This window comes from Oncorhynchus masou, chromosome 10, assembly GCF_036934945.1.
Source record: "Oncorhynchus masou masou isolate Uvic2021 chromosome 10, UVic_Omas_1.1, whole genome shotgun sequence".
Taxonomy (NCBI): domain Eukaryota; kingdom Metazoa; phylum Chordata; class Actinopteri; order Salmoniformes; family Salmonidae; genus Oncorhynchus; species Oncorhynchus masou.
In genome coordinates this window covers 53,845,513-53,868,215 of record NC_088221.1, presented here as the reverse complement: position 1 = coordinate 53,868,215, position 22,703 = coordinate 53,845,513, and the positions used below count along the sequence as shown (strand labels likewise).

General features: G+C 39.9%; 1 protein-coding gene across 1 annotated transcript in view; it reads left to right on the top strand.

The window, feature by feature from the left end:
• Window positions 1-22,703, top strand: part of ehhadh (enoyl-CoA, hydratase/3-hydroxyacyl CoA dehydrogenase) — a 50,934-nt gene that overhangs the window by 26,549 nt on the left and 1,682 nt on the right. Inside the window, exons 6-8 of the mRNA XM_064977007.1 lie at window positions 2,927-3,268; window positions 13,499-13,701; window positions 14,095-14,774. Coding sequence (XP_064833079.1) covers window positions 2,927-3,268; window positions 13,499-13,701; window positions 14,095-14,774 — 1,225 coding nt within the window. The remainder of the gene's footprint in view (window positions 1-2,926; window positions 3,269-13,498; window positions 13,702-14,094; window positions 14,775-22,703) is intronic.

Below are 22,703 nucleotides of genomic sequence, written 5' to 3'. Positions count from 1 at the left end.
CAGTAGAGTTTAGGGTGAATGCTCCTCAGTGCTACTGAGTGGGAATCAGTAGAGTTTAGGGTGAATGCTCCTCAGTGATACTGAGTGGGAATCAGTAGAGTTTAGGGTGAATGCTCCTCAGTGCTACTGAGTGGGAATCAGTAGAGTTTAGGGTGAATGCTCCTCAGTGCTACTGAGTGGGAATCAGTAGAGTTTAGGGTGAATGCTCCTCAGTGCTACTGAGTGGGAATCAGTAGAGTTTAGGGTGAATGCTACTGAGTGGGAATCAGTAGAGTTTAGGGTGAATGCTCCTCAGTGATACTGAGTGGGAATCAGTAGAGTTTAGGGTGAATGCTCCTCAGTGCTACTGAGTGGGAATCAGTAGAGTTTAGGGTGAATGCTACTGAGTGGGAATCAGTAGAGTTTAGGGTGAATGCTCCTCAGTGCTACTGAGTGGGAATCAGTAGAGTTTAGGGTGAATGCTCCTCAGTGATACTGAGTGGGAATCAGTAGAGTTTAGGGTGAATGCTCCTCAGTGATACTGAGTGGGAATCAGTAGAGTTTAGGGTGAATGCTCCTCAGTGCTACTGAGTGGGAATCAGTAGAGTTTAGGGTGAATGCTCCTCAGTGATACTGAGTGGGAATCAGTAGAGTTTAGGGTGAATGCTCCTCAGTGCTACTGAGTGGGAATCAGTAGAGTTTAGGGTGAATGCTCCTCAGTGATACTGAGTGGGAATCAGTAGAGTTTAGGGTGAATGCTCCTCAGTGCTACTGAGTGGGAATCAGTAGAGTTTAGGGTGAATGCTCCTCAGTGCTACTGAGTGGGAATCAGTAGAGTTTAGGGGTGAATGCTCCCCAGTGCTACTGAGTGGGAATCAGTAGAGTTTAGGGTGAATGCTCCTCAGTGCTACTGAGTGGGAATCAGTAGAGTTTAGGGTGAATGCTCCTCAGTGATACTGAGTGGGAATCAGTAGAGTTTAGGGTGAATGCTCCTCAGTGCTACTGAGTGGGAATCAGTAGAGTTTAGGGTGAATGCTCCTCAGTGATACTGAGTGGGAATCAGTAGAGTTTAGGGTGAATGCTCCTCAGTGATACTGAGTGGGAATCAGTAGAGTTTAGGGTGAATGCTCCTCAGTGATACTGAGTGGGAATCAGTAGAGTTTAGGGTGAATGCTCCTCAGTGCTACTGAGTGGGAATCAGTAGAGTTTAGGGTGAATGCTCCTCAGTAATACTGAGTGGGAATCAGTAGAGTTTAGGGTGAATGCTCCTCAGTGATACTGAGTGGGAATCAGTAGAGTTTAGGGTGAATGATATATATGGATATCTGAAGCACATTACTTTATCTTTGTTAATGCCTAAAGCTTGAATCTGTATGGTTGAAACTTAGTCAGGGTTTGGAATCTGATCTGTCTGTTTCAGTCCATCTCATCTGTCTGTGTGTGTTTCAGTCCATCTCATCTGTCTGTGTTTGTTTCAGTCCATCTCATCTGTGTGTGTGTGTTTCAGTCCATCTCATGTGTGTGTGTGTGTGTTTCAGTCCATCTCATCTGTGTGTGTGTGTTTCAGTCCATCTCATCTGTGTGTGCGTGTTTCAGTCCATCTCATCTGTGTGTGCGTGTTTCAGTCCATCTCATCTGTGTGTGCGTGTTTCAGTCCATCTCATCTGTGTGTGCGTGTTTCAGTCCATCTCATCTCTGTGTGTTTTCAGTCCATCTCATCTCTGTGTGTTTTCAGTCCATCTCATCTCTGTGTGTTTCAGTCCATCTCATCTGTCTGTGTGTGTTTCAGTCCATCTCATCTGTGTGTGTGTGTGTGTGTTTCAGTCCATCTCATCTGTGTGTGTGTGTGTGTTTCAGTCCATCTCATCTGTCTGTGTTTGTTTCAGTCCATCTCATCTGTGTGTGTGTGTTTCAGTCCATCTCATGTGTGTGTGTGTGTGTTTCAGTCCATCTCATCTGTGTGTGTGTGTTTCAGTCCATCTCATCTGTGTGTGCGTGTTTCAGTCCATCTCATCTGTGTGTGCGTGTTTCAGTCCATCTCATCTGTGTGTGCGTGTTTCAGTCCATCTCATCTGTGTGTGCGTGTTTCAGTCCATCTCATCTCTGTGTGTTTTCAGTCCATCTCATCTCTGTGTGTTTTCAGTCCATCTCATCTCTGTGTGTTTCAGTCCATCTCATCTGTCTGTGTGTGTTTCAGTCCATCTCATCTGTCTGTGTGTCTGTTTCAGTCCATCTCATCTGTGTGTGTGTGTGTGTTTCAGTCCATCTCATCTGTGTGTGTGTGTGTGTTTCAGTCCATCTCATCTGTGTGTGTGTGTGTGTTTCAGTCCATCTCATCTGTCTGTGTGTGTTTCAGTCCATCTCATCTGTCTGTCTGTGTTTCAGTCCATCTCATCTGTCTGTCTGTGTTTTCAGTCCATCTCATCTGTCTGTCTGTGTTTTCAGTCCATCTCATCTGACCCAGAGCCACTGTCTGTCTGTGTTTTCAGTCCATCTCCTCTGTCTGTGTTTCAGTCCATCTCCTCTGTCTGTGTTTCAGTCCATCTCCTCTGTCTGTGTTTTCAGTCCATCTCATCTGTCTGTGTTTCAGTCCATCTCCTCTGTCTGTGTTTTCAGTCCATCTCATCTGTCTGTGTTTCAGTCCATCTCCTCTGTCTGTGTTTCAGTCCATCTCCTCTGTGTGTGTTTTCAGTCCATCTCATCTGTCTGTGTTTTCAGTCCATCTCCTCTGTGTGTGTTTCAGTCCATCTCCTCTGTCTGTGTTTCAGTCCATCTCATCTGTCTGTGTGTTTCAGTCCATCTCCTCTGTCTGTGTTTCAGTCCATCTCATCTGTCTGTGTTTTCAGTCCATCTCCTCTGTGTGTGTTTCAGTCCATCTCCTCTGTCTGTGTTTCAGTCCATCTCCTCTGTGTGTGTTTTCAGTCCATCTCCTCTGTGTGTGTTTCAGGCCAGCCCCTGGACTCCCGTCGTCTGAGCACCCTGCCCTGCCCCTGCCCCCCAGACGTTGACTCCCTCTTGGACAAAGCCATGGTCAAGGTCCGGCAGCGCTCCCGAGGTGCCCTGGCTCCGGTGGCCTGTGTTCAGGCTCTGATGGCGGCTGCCTCCCTACCTTACACCCAGGGTATGGAGAAGGAGAGGGACCTGCTGACCACCCTGTTCAACAGCGGCCAGGCCCGAGCTCTGCAGTATGCCTTCTTCTCCCAGAGAGTGGTGGGGAAGTGGAGTCTGCCGAGTGGAGCGAGCTGGGACAACAGCGCTGCCAGGACCATCAGCAAAGCTGCTGTTATTGGTGAGAGGGGTAACCTCTATTTCAATGAAGTCTACTCTTAAATCCAGGGTTTCAAGACTATAAGTTTGTTAATACATGGATGAACACTTCTCCCTCTCTGTCCTTCGTTTGAAGATGTAATCAGGTGTTTTATACAACAGCCTTCTTCTGTGTGTTCTCTTCGACTCCCTCATTATTTTGCAATCAATCGCCAGAATGTTCTCCACCTACTTAGCTATCATACTCTGCTTCCACCGGGCATTCCACTGATTTCACACTCAGTCCTCCAGAAAGTTGAAAACATTAGCAACATTTGTGCAGTTCTTCGTGATATCTTTCAAAATATCTGGTTTATAAAGGATTACCTGCACATACTGAGCAGCTCATGTTATAGACGGAAGTGCGCTACATGGCAGACCAATCCTAAGGCATCTCTCGGCATGTCCAGCCCATCCATTATCTCAGCCAATCATGGCTAGCGGAAAGGTTCCTGCCTTTTTCTGTGGCTAAACCAGCTCGTAATTTAACACTTGTATTCTTATTTACAGATGACAGTCAAGTCTGTTATTAAGGCACATGAAGGTTCACATGTTCCAGAAGGCTTTTCTGCATTTTGATATAAAATACATGTTTTACATTGAAATGCCTCTCCTGTAAAGTAGTGACGTGTGACACATGGCTAGTTTCCTGAAACAAGTCACATGAAGAGTGGTACTCAGTAATGTGTTGTATTGGAGAGTGGTACTCAGTAATCTGTTGTATTGGAGAGTGGTACTCAGTAATGTGTTGGAGAGTGGTACTCAGTAATGTGTTGTATTGGAGAGTGGTACTCAGTAATGTGTTGTGTTGGAGAGTGGTACTCAGTAATGTGTTGTGTTGGAGAGTGGTACTCAGTAATGTGTTGTGTTGGAGAGTGCTACTCAGTAATGTGTTGTATTGGAGAGTGGTACTCAGTAATGTGTTGTATTGGAGAGTGGTACTCAGTAATGTGTTGGAGAGTGGTACTCAGTAATGTGTTATATTGGAGAGTGGTACTCAGTAATGTGTTGTGTTGGAGAGTGGTACTCAGTAATGTGTTGTGTTGGAGAGTGGTACTCAGTAATGTGTTGTATTGGAGAGTGGTACTCAGTAATGTGTTGTATTGGAGAGTGGTACTCAGTAATGTGTTGGAGAGTGGTACTCAGTAATGTGTTGTGTTGGAGAGTGGTACTCAGTAATGTGTTGTATTGGAGAGTGGTACTCAGTAATCTGTTGGAGAGTGGTACTCAGTAATGTGTTGGAGAGTGGTACTCAGTAATCTGTTGTGTTGGAGAGTGGTACTCAGTAATCTGTTGTGTTGGAGAGTGGTACTCAGTAATCTGTTGTATTGGAGAGTGGTACTCAGTAATGTGTTGTGTTGGAGAGTGGTACTCAGTAATGTGTTGTATTGGAGAGTGGTACTCAGTAATGTGTTGTATTGGAGAGTGGTACTCAGTAAGGTGTTGTATTGGAGAGTGGTACTCAGTAAGGTGTTGTATTGGAGAGTGGTACTCAGTAATGTGTTACTCAGTAATGTGTTGTATTGGAGAGTGGTACTCAGTAATGTGTTGTATTGGAGAGTGGTACTCAGTAAGGTGTTGTGTTGGAGAGTGGTACTCAGTAAGGTGTTGTTTTGGAGAGTGGTACTCAGTAATGTGTTGTGTTGGAGAGTGCTACTCAGTAATGTGTTGTGTTGGAGAGTGGTACTCAGTAAGGTGTTGTGTTGGAGAGTGGTACTCAGTAATGTGTTGTGTTGGAGAGTGGTACTCAGTAATGTGTTGTGTTGGAGAGTGGTACTCAGTAATGTGTTGTATTGGAGAGTGGTACTCAGTAATGTGTTGTATTGGAGAGTGGTACTCAGTAAGGTGTTGTGTTGGAGAGTGGTACTCAGTAAGGTGTTGTTTTGGAGAGTGCTACTCAGTAATGTGTTGTGTTGGAGAGTGGTACTCAGTAAGGTGTTGGGATGTCAGAAGGTGAATTCACCAATTTGTAAGTCGCTCTGGATAAGAGCGTCTGCTAAATGACTTAAATGTAAATGTAAATGTGTTGTTTTGGAGAGTGCTACTCAGTAATGTGTTGTGTTGGAGAGTGGTACTCAGTAATGTGTTGGAGAGTGGTACTCAGTAATCTGTTGTGTTGGAGAGTGGTACTCAGTAATCTGTTGTGTTGGAGAGTGGTACTCAGTAATCTGTTGTATTGGAGAGTGGTACTCAGTAATGTGTTGTGTTGGAGAGTGGTACTCAGTAATGTGTTGTATTGGAGAGTGGTACTCAGTAAGGTGTTGTATTGGAGAGTGGTACTCAGTAAGGTGTTGTATTGGAGAGTGGTACTCAGTAATGTGTTACTCAGTAATGTGTTGTATTGGAGAGTGGTACTCAGTAATGTGTTGTATTGGAGAGTGGTACTCAGTAATGTGTTGGAGAGTGGTACTCAGTAAGGTGTTGTTTTGGAGAGTGCTACTCAGTAATGTGTTGTGTTGGAGAGTGGTACTCAGTAATGTGTTGTGTTGGAGAGTGGTACTCAGTAAGGTGTTGTATTGGAGAGTGGTACTCAGTAATGTGTTGTATTGGAGAGTGGTACTCAGTAAGGTGTTGTGTTGGAGAGTGGTACTCAGTAAGGTGTTGTTTTGGAGAGTGCTACTCAGTAATGTGTTGTGTTGGAGAGTGGTACTCAGTAAGGTGTTGGGATGTCAGAAGGTGAATTCACCAATTTGTAAGTCGCTCTGGATAAGAGCGTCTGCTAAATGACTTAAATGTAAGTGTAAATGTGTTGTTTTGGAGAGTGCTACTCAGTAATGTGTTGTGTTGGAGAGTGGTACTCAGTAATGTGTTGTGTTGGAGAGTGCTACTCAGTAATGTGTTGTATTGGAGAGTGGTACTCAGAATGTGTTGTATTGGAGAGTGGTACTCAGTAATGTGTTGGAGAGTGGTACTCAGTAATGTGTTGTGTTGGAGAGTGGTACTCAGTAATGTGTTGTATTGGAGAGTGGTACTCAGTAATGTGTTGTGTTGGAGAGTGGTACTCAGTAATGTGTTGTGTTGGAGAGTGCTACTCAGTAATGTGTTGTATTGGAGTGGTACTCAGTAGTGTGTTGTATTGGAGAGTGGTAATCAGTAATGTGTTGTATTGGAGAGTGGTAATCAGTAATGTGTTGTGTTGGAGAGTGGTACTCAGTAATGTGTTGTGTTGGAGAGTGGTACTCAGTAATGTGTTGTGTTGGAGAGTGGTACTCAGTAATGTGTTGTATTGGAGAGTGGTACTCAGTAATGTGTTGTGTTGGAGAGTGGTACTCAGTAATGTGTTGTGTTGTATTGTGTTGAGTGGTACTCAGTAAGGTGTTGTATTGGAGAGTGGTACTCAGTAAGGTGTTGTATTGGAGAGTGGTACTCAGTAATGTGTTACTCAGTAATGTGTTGTATTGGAGAGTGGTACTCAGTAATGTGTTGTATTGGAGAGTGGTACTCAGTAAGGTGTTGTGTTGGAGAGTGGTACTCAGCAAGGTGTTGTATTGGAGAGTGCTACTCAGTAATGTGTTGTGTTGGAGAGTGGTACTCAGTAATGTGTTGTGTTGGAGAGTGGTACTCAGTAAGGTGTTGTGTTGGAGAGTGGTACTCAGTAATGTGTTATATTGGAGAGTGGTACTCAGTAATGTGTTATGTTGGAGAGTGGTACTCAGTAATGTGTTGTGTTGGAGAGTGGTACTCAGTAATGTGTTGTATTGGAGAGTGGTACTCAGTAATGTGTTGTATTGGAGAGTGGTACTCAGTAATGTGTTGTATTGGAGAGTGGTACTCAGTAAGGTGTTGTGTTGGAGAGTGGTACTCAGTAATGTGTTATATTGGAGAGTGGTACTCAGTAATGTGTTGTGTTGGAGAGTGGTACTCAGTAATGTGTTGTGTTGGAGAGTGGTACTCAGTAATGTGTTGTGTTGGAGAGTGGTACTCAGTAATGTGTTGTGTTTGAGAGTGGTACTCAGTAATGTGTTGTATTGGAGAGTGGTACTCAGTAATGTGTTACTCAGTAATGTGTTGTATTGGAGAGTGGTACTCAGTAATGTGTTGTGTTGAGAGTGGTACTCAGTAATGTGTTGTGTTGGAGAGTGGTACTCAGTAATGTGTTGTATTGGAGAGTGGTACTCAGTAAGGTGTTGTGTTGGAGAGTGGTACTCAGTAAGGTGTTGTTTTGGAGAGTGCTACTCAGTAATGTGTTGTGTTGGAGAGTGGTACTCAGTAATGTGTTGTGTTGGAGAGTGGTACTCAGTAAGGTGTTGTGTTGGAGAGTGGTACTCAGTAATGTGTTGTGTTGGAGAGTGGTACTCAGTAATGTGTTATGTTGGAGAGTGGTACTCAGTAATGTGTTGTATTGGAGAGTGGTACTCAGTAATGTGTTGTATTGGAGAGTGGTACTCAGTAAGGTGTTGTGTTGGAGAGTGGTACTCAGTAAGGTGTTGTTTTGGAGAGTGCTACTCAGTAATGTGTTGTGTTGGAGAGTGGTACTCAGTAAGGTGTTGGGATGTCAGAAGGTGAATTCACCAATTTGTAAGTCGCTCTGGATAAGAGCGTCTGCTAAATGACTTAAATGTAAATGTAAATGTGTTGTTTTGGAGAGTGCTACTCAGTAATGTGTTGTGTTGGAGAGTGGTACTCAGTAATGTGTTGGAGAGTGGTACTCAGTAATCTGTTGTGTTGGAGAGTGGTACTCAGTAATCTGTTGTGTTGGAGAGTGGTACTCAGTAATCTGTTGTATTGGAGAGTGGTACTCAGTAATGTGTTGTGTTGGAGAGTGGTACTCAGTAATGTGTTGTATTGGAGAGTGGTACTCAGTAATGTGTTGTATTGGAGAGTGGTACTCAGTAAGGTGTTGTATTGGAGAGTGGTACTCAGTAAGGTGTTGTATTGGAGAGTGGTACTCAGTAATGTGTTACTCAGTAATGTGTTGTATTGGAGAGTGGTACTCAGTAATGTGTTGTATTGGAGAGTGGTACTCAGTAAGGTGTTGTATTGGAGAGTGGTACTCAGTAATGTGTTGTGTTGGAGAGTGGTACTCAGTAATGTGTTGTGTTGGAGAGTGGTACTCAGTAATGTGTTGTATTGGAGAGTGGTACTCAGTAAGGTGTTGTATTGGAGAGTGGTACTCAGTAAGGTGTTGTATTGGAGAGTGGTACTCAGTAATGTGTTACTCAGTAATGTGTTGTATTGGAGAGTGGTACTCAGTAATGTGTTGTATTGGAGAGTGGTACTCAGTAAGGTGTTGTGTTGGAGAGTGGTACTCAGCAAGGTGTTGTTTTGGAGAGTGGTACTCAGTAATGTGTTATATTGGAGAGTGGTACTCAGTAATGTGTTATGTTGGAGAGTGGTACTCAGTAATGTGTTGTGTTGGAGAGTGGTACTCAGTAATGTGTTGTATTGGAGAGTGGTACTCAGTAATGTGTTGTATTGGAGAGTGGTACTCAGTAATGTGTTGTATTGGAGAGTGGTACTCAGTAAGGTGTTGTGTTGGAGAGTGGTACTCAGTAATGTGTTATATTGGAGAGTGGTACTCAGTAATGTGTTGTGTTGGAGAGTGGTACTCAGTAATGTGTTGTGTTGGAGAGTGGTACTCAGTAATGTGTTGTGTTGGAGAGTGGTACTCAGTAATGTGTTGTGTTTGAGAGTGGTACTCAGTAATGTGTTGTATTGGAGAGTGGTACTCAGTAATGTGTTACTCAGTAATGTGTTGTATTGGAGAGTGGTACTCAGTAATGAGTTGTGTTGGAGAGTGGTACTCAGTAATGTGTTGTGTTGGAGAGTGGTACTCAGTAATGTGTTGTATTGGAGAGTGGTACTCAGTAAGGTGTTGTGTTGGAGAGTGGTACTCAGTAAGGTGTTGTTTTGGAGAGTGCTACTCAGTAATGTGTTGTGTTGGAGAGTGGTACTCAGTAATGTGTTGTGTTGGAGAGTGGTACTCAGTAAGGTGTTGTGTTGGAGAGTGGTACTCAGTAATGTGTTGTGTTGGAGAGTGGTACTCAGTAATGTGTTGTGTTGGAGAGTGGTACTCAGTAATGTGTTGTATTGGAGAGTGGTACTCAGTAATGTGTTGTATTGGAGAGTGGTACTCAGTAAGGTGTTGTGTTGGAGAGTGGTACTCAGTAAGGTGTTGTTTTGGAGAGTGCTACTCAGTAATGTGTTGTGTTGGAGAGTGGTACTCAGTAAGGTGTTGGGATGTCAGAAGGTGAATTCACCAATTTGTAAGTCGCTCTGGATAAGAGCGTCTGCTAAATGACTTAAATGTAAATGTAAATGTGTTGTTTGGAGAGTGCTACTCAGTAATGTGTTGTGTTGGAGAGTGGTACTCAGTAATGTGTTGGAGAGTGGTACTCAGTAATCTGTTGTGTTGGAGAGTGGTACTCAGTAATCTGTTGTGTTGGAGAGTGGTACTCAGTAATCTGTTGTATTGGAGAGTGGTACTCAGTAATGTGTTGTGTTGGAGAGTGGTACTCAGTAATGTGTTGTATTGGAGAGTGGTACTCAGTAATGTGTTGTATTGGAGAGTGGTACTCAGTAAGGTGTTGTATTGGAGAGTGGTACTCAGTAAGGTGTTGTATTGGAGAGTGGTACTCAGTAATGTGTTACTCAGTAATGTGTTGTATTGGAGAGTGGTACTCAGTAATGTGTTGTATTGGAGAGTGGTACTCAGTAAGGTGTTGTGTTGGAGAGTGGTACTCAGTAAGGTGTTGTTTTGGAGAGTGCTACTCAGTAATGTGTTGTGTTGGAGAGTGGTACTCAGTAATGTGTTGTGTTGGAGAGTGGTACTCAGTAAGGTGTTGTATTGGAGAGTGGTACTCAGTAATGTGTTGTATTGGAGAGTGGTACTCAGTAAGGTGTTGTGTTGGAGAGTGGTACTCAGTAAGGTGTTGTTTTGGAGAGTGCTACTCAGTAATGTGTTGTGTTGGAGAGTGGTACTCAGTAAGGTGTTGGGATGTCAGAAGGTGAATTCAGTGGTACTTTGTAAGTCGCTTGGATAAGAGCGTCTGCTAAATGACTTAAATGTAAATGTAAATGTGTTGTTTTGGAGAGTGCTACTCAGTAATGTGTTGTGTTGGAGCGTGGTACTCAGTAATGTGTTGTGTTGGAGAGTGCTACTCAGTAATGTGTTGTATTGGAGAGTGGTACTCAGTAATGTGTTGTATTGGAGAGTGGTACTCAGTAATGTGTTGGAGAGTGGTACTCAGTAATGTGTTGTGTTGGAGAGTGGTACTCAGTAATGTGTTGTATTGGAGAGTGGTACTCAGTAATGTGTTGTGTTGGAGAGTGGTACTCAGTAATGTGTTGTGTTGGAGAGTGCTACTCAGTAATGTGTTGTATTGGAGAGTGGTACTCAGTAATGTGTTGTATTGGAGAGTGGTACTCAGTAATGTGTTGTGTTGGAGAGTGGTACTCAGTAATGTGTTGTGTTGGAGAGTGGTACTCAGTAATGTGTTGTATTGGAGAGTGGTACTCAGTAAGGTGTTGTATTGGAGAGTGGTACTCAGTAAGGTGTTGTATTGGAGAGTGGTACTCAGTAATGTGTTACTCAGTAATGTGTTGTATTGGAGAGTGGTACTCAGTAATGTGTTGTATTGGAGAGTGGTACTCAGTAAGGTGTTGTGTTGGAGAGTGGTACTCAGCAAGGTGTTGTTTTGGAGAGTGCTACTCAGTAATGTGTTGTGTTGGAGAGTGCTACTCAGTAATGTGTTGTGTTGGAGAGTGGTACTCAGTAAGGTGTTGTGTTGGAGAGTGGTACTCAGTAATGTGTTATATTGGAGAGTGGTACTCAGTAATGTGTTATGTTGGAGAGTGGTACTCAGTAATGTGTTGTGTTGGAGAGTGGTACTCAGTAATGTGTTGTATTGGAGAGTGGTACTCAGTAATGTGTTGTATTGGAGAGTGGTACTCAGTAATGTGTTGTATTGGAGAGTGGTACTCAGTAAGGTGTTGTGTTGGAGAGTGGTACTCAGTAATGTGTTATATTGGAGAGTGGTACTCAGTAATGTGTTGTGTTGGAGAGTGGTACTCAGTAATGTGTTGTGTTGGAGAGTGGTACTCAGTAATGTGTTGTGTTGGAGAGTGGTACTCAGTAATGTGTTGTGTTTGAGAGTGGTACTCAGTAATGTGTTGTATTGGAGAGTGGTACTCAGTAATGTGTTACTCAGTAATGTGTTGTATTGGAGAGTGGTACTCAGTAATGTGTTGTGTTGGAGAGTGGTACTCAGTAATGTGTTGTGTTGGAGAGTGGTACTCAGTAATGTGTTGTATTGGAGAGTGGTACTCAGTAAGGTGTTGTGTTGGAGAGTGGTACTCAGTAATGTGTTATATTGGAGAGTGGTACTCAGTAATGTGTTGTATTGGAGAGTGGTACTCAGTAATGTGTTGTGTTGGAGAGTGGTACTCAGTAATGTGTTATATTGGAGAGTGGTACTCAGTAATGTGTTATATTGGAGAGTGGTACTCAGTAATGTGTTGGAGAGTGGTACTCAGTAATGTGTTGTGTTGGAGAGTGGTACTCAGTAATGTGTTGTGTTGGAGAGTGGTACTCAGTAATGTGTTGTGTTTGAGAGTGGTACTCAGTAATGTGTTGTATTGGAGAGTGGTACTCAGTAATGTGTTACTCAGTAATGTGTTGTATTGGAGAGTGGTACTCAGTAATGTGTTATATTGGAGAGTGGTACTCAGTAATGTGTTGTGTTGGAGAGTGGTACTCAGTAATGTGTTGTGTTGGAGAGTGGTACTCAGTAATGTGTTGTGTTTGAGAGTGGTACTCAGTAATGTGTTGTATTGGAGAGTGGTACTCAGTAATGTGTTACTCAGTAATGTGTTGTATTGGAGAGTGGTACTCAGTAATGTGTTGTATTGGAGAGTGGTACTCAGTAATGTGTTATATTGGAGAGTGGTACTCAGTAAGGTGTTGTTTTGGAGAGTGCTACTTAGTAATGTGTTGTGTTGGAGAGTGGTACTCAGTAAGGTGTTGTTGGAGAGTGGTACTCAGTAAGGTGTTGTTTTGGAGAGTGCTACTCAGTAATGTGTTGTGTTGGAGAGTGGTACTCAGTAAGGTGTTGTGTTGGAGAGTGGTACTCAGTAATGTGTTGTATTGGAGAGTGGTACTCAGTAATGTGTTGTATTGGAGAGTGGTACTCAGTAAGGTGTTGTGTTGGAGAGTGGTACTCAGTAAGGTGTTGTTTTGGAGTGCTACTCAGTAAGGTGTTGTGTTGGAGAGTGGTACTCAGTAATGTGTTGTGTTGGAGAGTGGTACTCAGTAATGTGTTGTGTTGGAGAGTGGTACTCAGTAAGGTGTTGTATTGGAGAGTGGTACACAGTAATGTGTATTGTAATGTGTATTAGATTTGCCTCAAACTTTGTATTCAGGACAAAAGTTAATTGCTTTGCCACACTGTTTGCAGTTTTACTTTGGTGCCTTGTTGAAAACAGGAGGCATGTTTTGGAATATTTGTATTCTGTACAGGCTTGTTTCTTTTCACTCTGTCATTGGGTTGGTATTGTGGAGTAACTACAATGTGGTTGGTCCATCCTCAGTTTCCTCCCATCACAGCCATTAAACTCTGTAACTGTTTAAATTCACCATTGGCCTCAAGGCGCAAATCCTGAGTGGTTTCATTCCTCTTCAACTGAGTTAGGAAGGACGCCTGTGTCTCTGTAGTGACTGGGTGTAGATATACACCATCCGAAATGTAATTAAAGCTGCACCATGCTCAAAGGGATATTCAAGGTCTGCCTTTCATTTTTAATATTTACCCATCTACCAATAGGTGCCCTTCTTTGTGAGGCATTGGAAAACCTCCCTGGTCTTTGTGGTTGAATCTGTGTTTGAAATTCCCTGCTGGACTGAGGGACCTTACAGATAATTATATGTGTGGGGTACAGAGATGAGGTAGTCACTCAGAAATCATGTTAAACACTATTATTACACACACAGTGAGTCCATGACACTCATTATGTGCTCCTGAACTTGCAAAAATAAAGGGGTTGAATACTTACTTATTGACTCAAGACATTTAGGCTTAATTTGTTTGATTTATTTGTAAACATTTCTAAAAACATAATTCCATCTTGACATTATGGGGTGTTGTGTGTAGGACAGTGATGACAAATCTCCATTTAAATCCATTTTAAATTCAGGCAAAATGTGGAAAACCTCAAGGGGCGTGAATACTTTGAAGGCTCTGTAAGTCCTCGTGTCCGTGGTGTTGTTTGTCTCCAGGTCTGGGTACCATGGGGCGTGGCATCGTTGTGGCACTGGCTCTGACGGGCATCTCTGTGGTTGCCGTGGAGACCCAAGAGAAGCAGCTGGCAGAGGCCAGTCAGGCGGTTCCGGCGATGCTGCAGAGAGAGGCGGGGCGGCGAAGCTTGGCCACACCCCCAGGGGTCATCTCCTTCAGCTCTAACTTGCAGGACGTTAGTGAGGTAGAACTAGTTTTGTTTTTGCATTTTATAATGTATTGTAATTATCATGTATTGTAATTATCGTGTATTGTAATTATCGTGTATTATAATTATAGTCTATTGTAATTATATAGTGTATTTTAATTATATCGTGTATTGTAATTATCGTGTATTGTAATTATCGTGTATTATAATTATCGTCTATTGTAATTATAGTCTATTGTAATTATATAGTGTATTTTAATTATATCGTGTATTGTAATTATTGTATTGTTGTATTATCGTGTATTGTAATTACATTGTGTATTGTAATTATTATATTGTGTATTTTAATTATATCAAAATAGTATATTGTGTTATCCTAGATGCATGTGCTGTCTGTATATGTTAAAATGAACTCAATCAATCATTCAGGTGGAGTTGGTGATCGAGGCGGTGTTTGAGGACATGTCCCTGAAGCTGCAGGTGTTTAGGCATATGACCTCTGTGTGTAGACCTGGGACCTTGCTCTGCTCCAACACCTCTGGCTTGGACATCGACCAGCTAGCTGCCGTCACCCAGAGTCCTGGCCTGGTGGTGGGGATGCACTTCTTTGCTCCGGCCCACGTCATGAAGCTGCTGGAGGTGGTGTATGGTCCACGGTCATCTCCGGAGGCGGTCGCCACGGCAATGCAGCTGGGCAAGAGGATGGGGAAAGTCAGCGTCGCCGTGGGCAACTGTCCGGGGTTTGTGGGTAACCGGATGTTGAAGCCGTACCTGGAACAGGCCAACTTCCTGTTGGAGGAAGGAGCCACGCCCCAGCAGGTGGACGAGGTGCTGGAGGAGTTTGGATTCCCCATGGGCGTGTTCCGGATGTCTGACCTATCAGGGCTGGATGTGGGCTGGAGGATCAGGAAGGAGGCGGGGCTTACAGGGCCAGGGGTGGAGTCAACCAGGACACGCCAGGGCCGACGGTACAGCCCGCTACCTGACCAGGTGTGTGAGGCAGGCCGGCTGGGCCAGAAGACGGGGAGAGGATGGTACCAGTATGACGGGCCTGGAGGCAGGGTGGCACGGTCCGACCCCTGGGTGCACATCTTCCTGGAGGCTTACAGGTAAATCTGTAATGCTTTACGTTAGTCTCTCTGGAGAACAGCATTTATATTTACATGTTAGTCATTTAACAGATGCTAGTCTCTGGAGAACAGCATTTATATTTACATGTTAGTCATTTAACAGATGCTAGTCTCTGGAGAACAGCATTTATATTTACATGTTAGTCATTTAACAGATGCTAGTCTCTCTGGAGAACAGCATTTATATTTACATGTTAGTCATTTAACAGATGCTAGTCTCTGGAGAACAGCGTTTATATTTACATGTTAGTCATTTAACAGATGCTAGTCTCTCTGGAGAACAGCATTTATATTTACATGTTAGTCATTTAACAGATGCTAGTCTCTGGAGAACAGCATTTATATTTACACGTTAGTCATTTAACAGATGCTAGTCTCTCTGGAGAACAGCATTTATATTTACATGTTAGTCATTTAACAGATGCTAGTCTCTGGAGAACAGCGTTTATATTTACATGTTAGTCATTTAACAGGTGCTAGTCTCTCTGGAGAACAGCATTTATATTTACATGTTAGTCATTTAACAGATGCTAGTCTCTCTGGAGAACAGCATTTATATTTACATGTTAGTCATTTAGACAGAACATGCATTTAGTCTACATGTTAGTCATTTAACAGATGGAGAACAGCATTTATATTTACATGTTAGTCATTTAACAGATGCTAGTCTCTCTGGAGAACAGCATTTATATTTACATGTTAGTCATTTAACAGATGCTAGTCTCTCTGGAGAACAGCATTTATATTTACATGTTAGTCATTTAACAGATGCTAGTCTCTCTGGAGAACAGCATTTATATTTATGTTAGTCATTTAACAGGTGCTAGTTCTCTGGAGAACAGCATTTATACATGTTGTCATTTAACAGATGCTAGTCTCTGGAGAACATCATTTATATTTACATGTTAGTCATTTAACAGATGCTAGTCTCTCTGGAGAACAGCATTTATATTTACATGTTAGTCATTTAACAGATGCTAGTCTCTCTGGAGAACAGCATTTATATTTACATGTTAGTCATTTAACAGATGCTAGTCTCTGGAGAACAGCATTTATATTTACATGTTAGTCATTTAACAGATGCTAGTCTCTCTGGAGAACAGCATTTATATTTACATGTTAGTCATTTAACAGATGCTAGTCTCTGGAGAACAGCATTTATATTTACATGTTAGTCATTTAACAGATGCTAGTCTCTCTGGAGAACAGCATTTATATTTACATGTTAGTCATTTAACAGATGCTAGTCTCTCTGGAGAACAGCATTTATATTTACATGTTAGTCATTTAACAGATGCTAGTCTCTCTGGAGAACAGAACAGCATTTATATTTACATGTTAGTCATTTAACAGATGCTAGTCTCTGGAGAACAGCATTTATATTTACATGTTAGTCATTTAACAGATGCTAGTCTCTGGAGAACAGCATTTATATTTACATGTTAGTCATTTAACAGATGCTAGTCTCTGGAGAACAGCATTTATATTTACATGTTAGTCATTTAACAGATGCTAGTCTCTGGAGAACAGCATTTATATTTACATGTTAGTCATTTAACAGATGCTAGTCTCTCTGGAGAACAGCATTTATATTTACATGTTAGTCATTTAACAGATGCTAGTCTCTCTGGAGAACAGCATTTATATTTACATGTTAGTCATTTAACAGATTAACAGCATTTATGCTAGTGCTCTCTGGAGAACAGCATTTATATTTACATGTTAGTCATTTAACAGATGCTAGTCTCTCTGGAGAACAGCATTTATATTTACATGTTAGTCATTTAACAGATGCTAGTCTCTCTGGATTTATATTACATGTTAGTCATTTTTATCTGGAGAACAGCATTTATACTTTAGTCATTTAACAGATGCTAGTCTGGAGAACAGCGTTCTCTGGAGAACAGCATTTATATTTACATGTTAGTCATTTAACAGATGCTAGTCTCTCTGGAGAACAGCATTTATATTTACATGTTAGTCATTTAACAGATGCTAGTCTCTCTGGAGAACAGCATTTATATTTACATGTTAGTCATTTAACAGATGCTAGTCTCTCTGGAGAACAGCATTTATATTTACATGTTAGTCATTTAACAGATGCTAGTCTCTCTGGAGAACAGCATTTATATTTACATGTTAGTCATTTAACAGATGCTAGTCTCTCTGGAGAACAGCATTTATATTTACATGTTAGTCATTTAACAGATGCTAGTCTCTGGAGAACAGCATTTATATTTACATGTTAGTCATTTAACAGATGCTAGTCTCTCTGGAGAACAGCATTTATATTTACATGTTAGTCATTTAACAGATGCTAGTCTCTCTGGAGAACAGCATTTATATTTACATGTTAGTCATTTAACAGATGCTAGTCTCTCTGGAGAACAGCATTTATATTTACATGTTAGTCATTTAACAGATGCTAGTCTCTCTGGAGAACAGCATTTATATTTACATGTTAGTCATTTAACAGATGCTAGTCTCTCTGGAGAACAGCATTTATATTTACATGTTAGTCATTTAACAGATGCTAGTCTCTCTGGAGAACAGCATTTATATTTACATGTTAGTCATTTAACAGATGCTAGTCTCTCTGGAGAACAGCATTTATATTTACATGTTAGTCATTTAACAGATGCTAGTCTCTGGAGAACAGCATTTTTATATTTACATGTTAGTCATTTAACAGATGCTAGTCTCTCTGGAGAACAGCATTTATATTTACATGTTAGTCATTTAACAGATGCTAGTCTCTCTGGAGAACAGCATTTATATTTACATGTTAGTCATTTAACAGATGCTAGTCTCTCTGGAGAACAGCATTTATATTTACATGTTAGTCATTTAACAGATGCTAGTCTCTCTGGAGAACAGCATTTATATGGAGAACAGCATTTTACATGTTAGTCATTTAACAGATGCTAGTCTCTGGAGAACAGCATTTATATTTACATGTTAGTCATTTAACAGATGCTAGTCTCTGGAGAACAGCATTTATATTTACATGTTATATTTACATTTAACAGATGCTAGTCTCTCTGGAGAACAGCATTTATATTTACATGTTAGTCATTTAACAGATGCTAGTCTCTCTGGAGAACAGCATTTATATTTACATGTTAGTCATTTAACAGATGCTAGTCTCTGGAGAACAGCATTTATATTTACATGTTAGTCATTTAACAGATGCTAGTCTCTCTGGAGAACAGCATTTATATTTACATGTTAGTCATTTAACAGATGCTAGTCTCTGGAGAACAGCATTTATATTTACATGTTAGTCATTTAACAGATGCTAGTCTCTCTGGAGAACAGCATTTATATTTACATGTTAGTCATTTAACAGATGCTAGTCTCTCTGGAGAACAGCATTTATTTAGTCATTTACAGATGCTTAGAACAGCATTTATATTTACATTAGTCATTTAACAGATGCTAGTCTCTCTGGAGAACAGCATTTATATTTACATGTTAGTTAGATCATCTTAACAGATGCTAGTCTCTGGAGAACAGCATTTATATTTACATGTTAGTCATTTAACAGATGCTAGTCTCTGGAGAACAGCATTTATATTTACATGTTAGTCATTTAACAGATGCTAGTCTCTGGAGAACAGCATTTATATTTACATGTTAGTCATTTAACAGATGCTAGTCTCTGGAGAACAGCATTTATATTTACATGTTAGTCATTTAACAGATGCTAGTCTCTCTGGAGAACAGCATTTATATTTACATGTTAGTCATTTAACAGATGCTAGTCTCTGGAGAACAGCATTTATATTTACATGTTAGTCATTTAACAGATGCTAGTCTCTGGAGAACAGCATTTATATTTACATGTTAGTCATTTAACAGATGCTAGTCTCTCTGGAGAACAGCATTTAACAGATGCTAGTCTCTCTGGAGAACAGCATTTATATTTACATGTTAGTCATTTAACAGATGCTAGTCTCTGGAGAACAGCATTTATATTTACATGTTAGTCATTTAACAGATGCTAGTCTCTCTGGAGAACAGCATTTATATTTACATGTTAGTCATTTAACAGATGCTAGTCTCTCTGGAGAACAGCATTTATATTTACATGTTAGTCATTTAACAGATTATAGTCTCTGGAGAACAGCATTACATGTTAGTCATTTAACAGATGCTAGTCTCTCTGGAGAACAGCATTTATATTTACATGTTAGTCATTTAACAGATGCTAGTCTCTCTGGAGAACAGCATTTATATTTACATGTTAGTCATTTAACAGATGCTAGTCTCTGGAGAACAGCATTTATATTTACATGTTAGTCATTTAACAGATGCTAGTCTCTGGAGAACAGCATTTATATTTACATGTTAGTCATTTAACAGATGCTAGTCTCTGGAGAACAGCATTTATATTTACATGTTAGTCATTTAACAGATGCTAGTCTATGGAGAACAGCATTTATATTTATGTTAGTCATTTAACAGATGCTAGTCTCTGGAGAACAGCATTTATATTTACATGTTAGTCATTTAACAGATGCTAGTCTCTCTGGAGAACAGCATTTATATTTACATGTTAGTCATTTAACAGATGCTAGTCTCTCTGGAGAACAGCATTTATATTTACATGTTAGTCATTTAACAGATGCTAGTCTCTCTGGAGAACAGCATTTATATTTACATGTTAGTCATTTAACAGATGCTAGTCTCTGGAGAACAGCATTTATATTTACATGTTAGTCATTTAACAGATGCTAGTCTCTGGAGAACAGCATTTATATTTACATGTTAGTCATTTAACAGATGCTAGTCTCTCTGGAGAACAGCATTTATATTTACATGTTAGTCATTTAACAGATGCTAGTCTCTGGAGAACAGCATTTATATTTACATGTTAGTCATTTAACAGATGCTAGTCTCTGGAGAACAGCATTTATATTTATTTATATTTACATGTTAGTCATTTAACAGATGCTAGTCTCTCTGGAGAACAGCATTTATATTTACATGTTAGTCATTTAACAGATGCTAGTCTCTGGAGAACAGCATTTATATTTACACGTTAGTCATTTAACAGATGCTAGTCTCTGGAGAACAGCATTTATATTTACATGTTAGTCATTTAACAGATGCTAGTCTCTGGAGAACAGCATTTATATTTACATGTTAGTCATTTAACAGATGCTAGTCTCTATATTTACATGTTAGTCATTTAACAGATGCATCTGGAGAATATTTATATACATTAGTCATTTAACAGATGCTAGTCTCTGGAGAACAGCATTTATATTTACATGTTAGTCATTTAACAGATGCTAGTCTCTGGAGAACAGCATTTATATTTACATGTTAGTCATTTAACAGATGCTATCTGGAGAACAGCATTTATTTACATGTTAGTCATTTAACAGATGCTAGTCTCTCTGGAGAACAGCATTTATATTTACATGTTAGTCATTTAACAGATGCTAGTCTCTCTGGAGAACAGCATTTATATTTACATGTTAGTCATTTAACAGATGCTAGTCTCTGGAGAACAGCATTTATATTTACATGTTAGTCATTTAACAGATGCTAGTCTCTCTGGAGAACAGCATTTATATTTACATGTTAGTCATTTAACAGATGCTAGTCTCTCTGGAGAACAGCATTTATATTTACATGTTAGTCATTTAACAGATGCTAGTCTCTCTGGAGAACAGCAGATGCTTATGGAGATTTATGTTAGTCATTTAACAGATGCTAGTCTCTCTGGAGAACAGCATTTTATTTACATATTTAACAGATGCTTCTGGAGAACAGCATTTATATTTTTAACAGATGCTAGTCTCTCTGGAGAACAGCATTTATATTTACATGTTAGTCATTTAACAGATGCTAGTCTCTCTGGAGAACAGCATTTATATTTACATGTTAGTCATTTAACAGATGCTAGTCTCTCTGGAGAACAGCATTTATATTTACATGTTAGTCATTTAACAGATGCTAGTCTCTCTGGAGAACAGCATTTATATTTACATGTTAGTCATTTAACAGATGCTAGTCTCTGGAGAACAGCATTTATATTTACATGTTAGTCATTTAACAGATGCTAGTCTCTCTGGAGAACAGCATTTATATTTACATGTTAGTCATTTAACAGATGCTAGTCTCTGGAGAACAGCATTTATATTTACATGTTAGTCATTTAACAGATGCTAGTCTCTCTGGAGAACAGCATTTATATTTACATGTTAGTCATTTAACAGATGCTAGTCTCTCTGGAGAACAGCATTTATATTTACATGTTAGTCATTTAACAGATGCTAGTCTCTCTGGAGAACAGCATTTATATTTACATGTTAGTCATTTAACAGATGCTAGTCTCTCTGGAGAACAGCATTTATATTTACATGTTAGTCATTTAACAGATGCTAGTCTCTGGAGAACAGCATTTATATTTACATGTTAGTCATTTAACAGATGCTAGTCTCTCTGGAGAACAGCATTTATATTTACATGTTAGTCATTTAACAGATGCTAGTCTCTCTGGAGAACAGCATTTATATTTACATGTTAGTCATTTAACAGATGCTAGTCTCTCTGGAGAACAGCATTTATATTTACATGTTAGTCATTTAACAGATGCTAGTCTCTCTGGAGAACAGCATTTATATTTACGTGTTAGTCATTTAACAGATGCTAGTCTCTCTGGAGAACAGCATTTATATTTACATGTTAGTCATTTAACAGATGCTAGTCTCTGGAGAACAGCATTTATATTTACATGTTAGTCATTTAACAGATGCTAGTCTCTGGAGAACATCATTTATATTTACATGTTAGTCATTTAACAGATGCTAGTCTCTGGAGAACATCATTTATATTTACATGTTAGTCATTTAACAGATGCTAGTCTCTCTGGAGAACAGCGTTTATATTTACATGTTAGTCATTTAACAGATGCTAGTCTCTGGAGAACAGCATTTATATTTACATGTTAGTCATTTAACAGATGCTAGTCTCTGGAGAACAGCATTTATATTTACATGTTAGTCATTTAACAGATGCTAGTCTCTCTGGAGAATAGCATTTATATTTACATGTTAGTCATTTAACAGATGCTAGTCTCTGGAGAACAGCATTTATATTGACATGTTAGTCATTTAACAGATGCTAGTCTCTCTGGAGAATAGCATTTATATTTACATGTTAGTCATTTAACAGATGCTAGTCTCTCTGGAGAACAGCATTTATATTTACATGTTAGTCATTTAACAGATGCTAGTCTCTGGAGAACAGCATTTATATTTACATGTTAGTCATTTAACAGATGCTAGTCTCTGGAGAACATCATTTATATTTACATGTTAGTCATTTAACAGATGCTAGTCTCTCTGGAGAACAGCATTTATATTTACATGTTAGTCATTTAACAGATGCTAGTCTCTCTGGAGAACATCATTTATATTTACATGTTAGTCATTTAACAGATGCTAGTCTCTCTGGAGAACATCATTTATATTTACATGTTAGTCATTTAACAGATGCTAGTCTCTCTGGAGAACATCATTTATATTTACATGTTAGTCATTTAACAGATGCTAGTCTCTGGAGAACAGCATTTATATTTACATGTTAGTCATTTAACAGATGCTAGTCTCTCTGGAGAACAGCATTTATATTTACATGTTAGTCATTTAACAGATGCTAGTCTCTCTGGAGAACATCATTTATATTTACATGTTAGTCATTTAACAGATGCTAGTCTCTCTGGAGAACATCATTTATATTTACATGTTAGTCATTTAACAGATGCTAGTCTCTCTGGAGAACATCATTTATATTTACATGTTAGTCATTTAACAGATGCTAGTCTCTGGAGAACATCATTTATATTTACATGTTAGTCATTTAACAGATGCTAGTCTCTGGAGAACATCATTT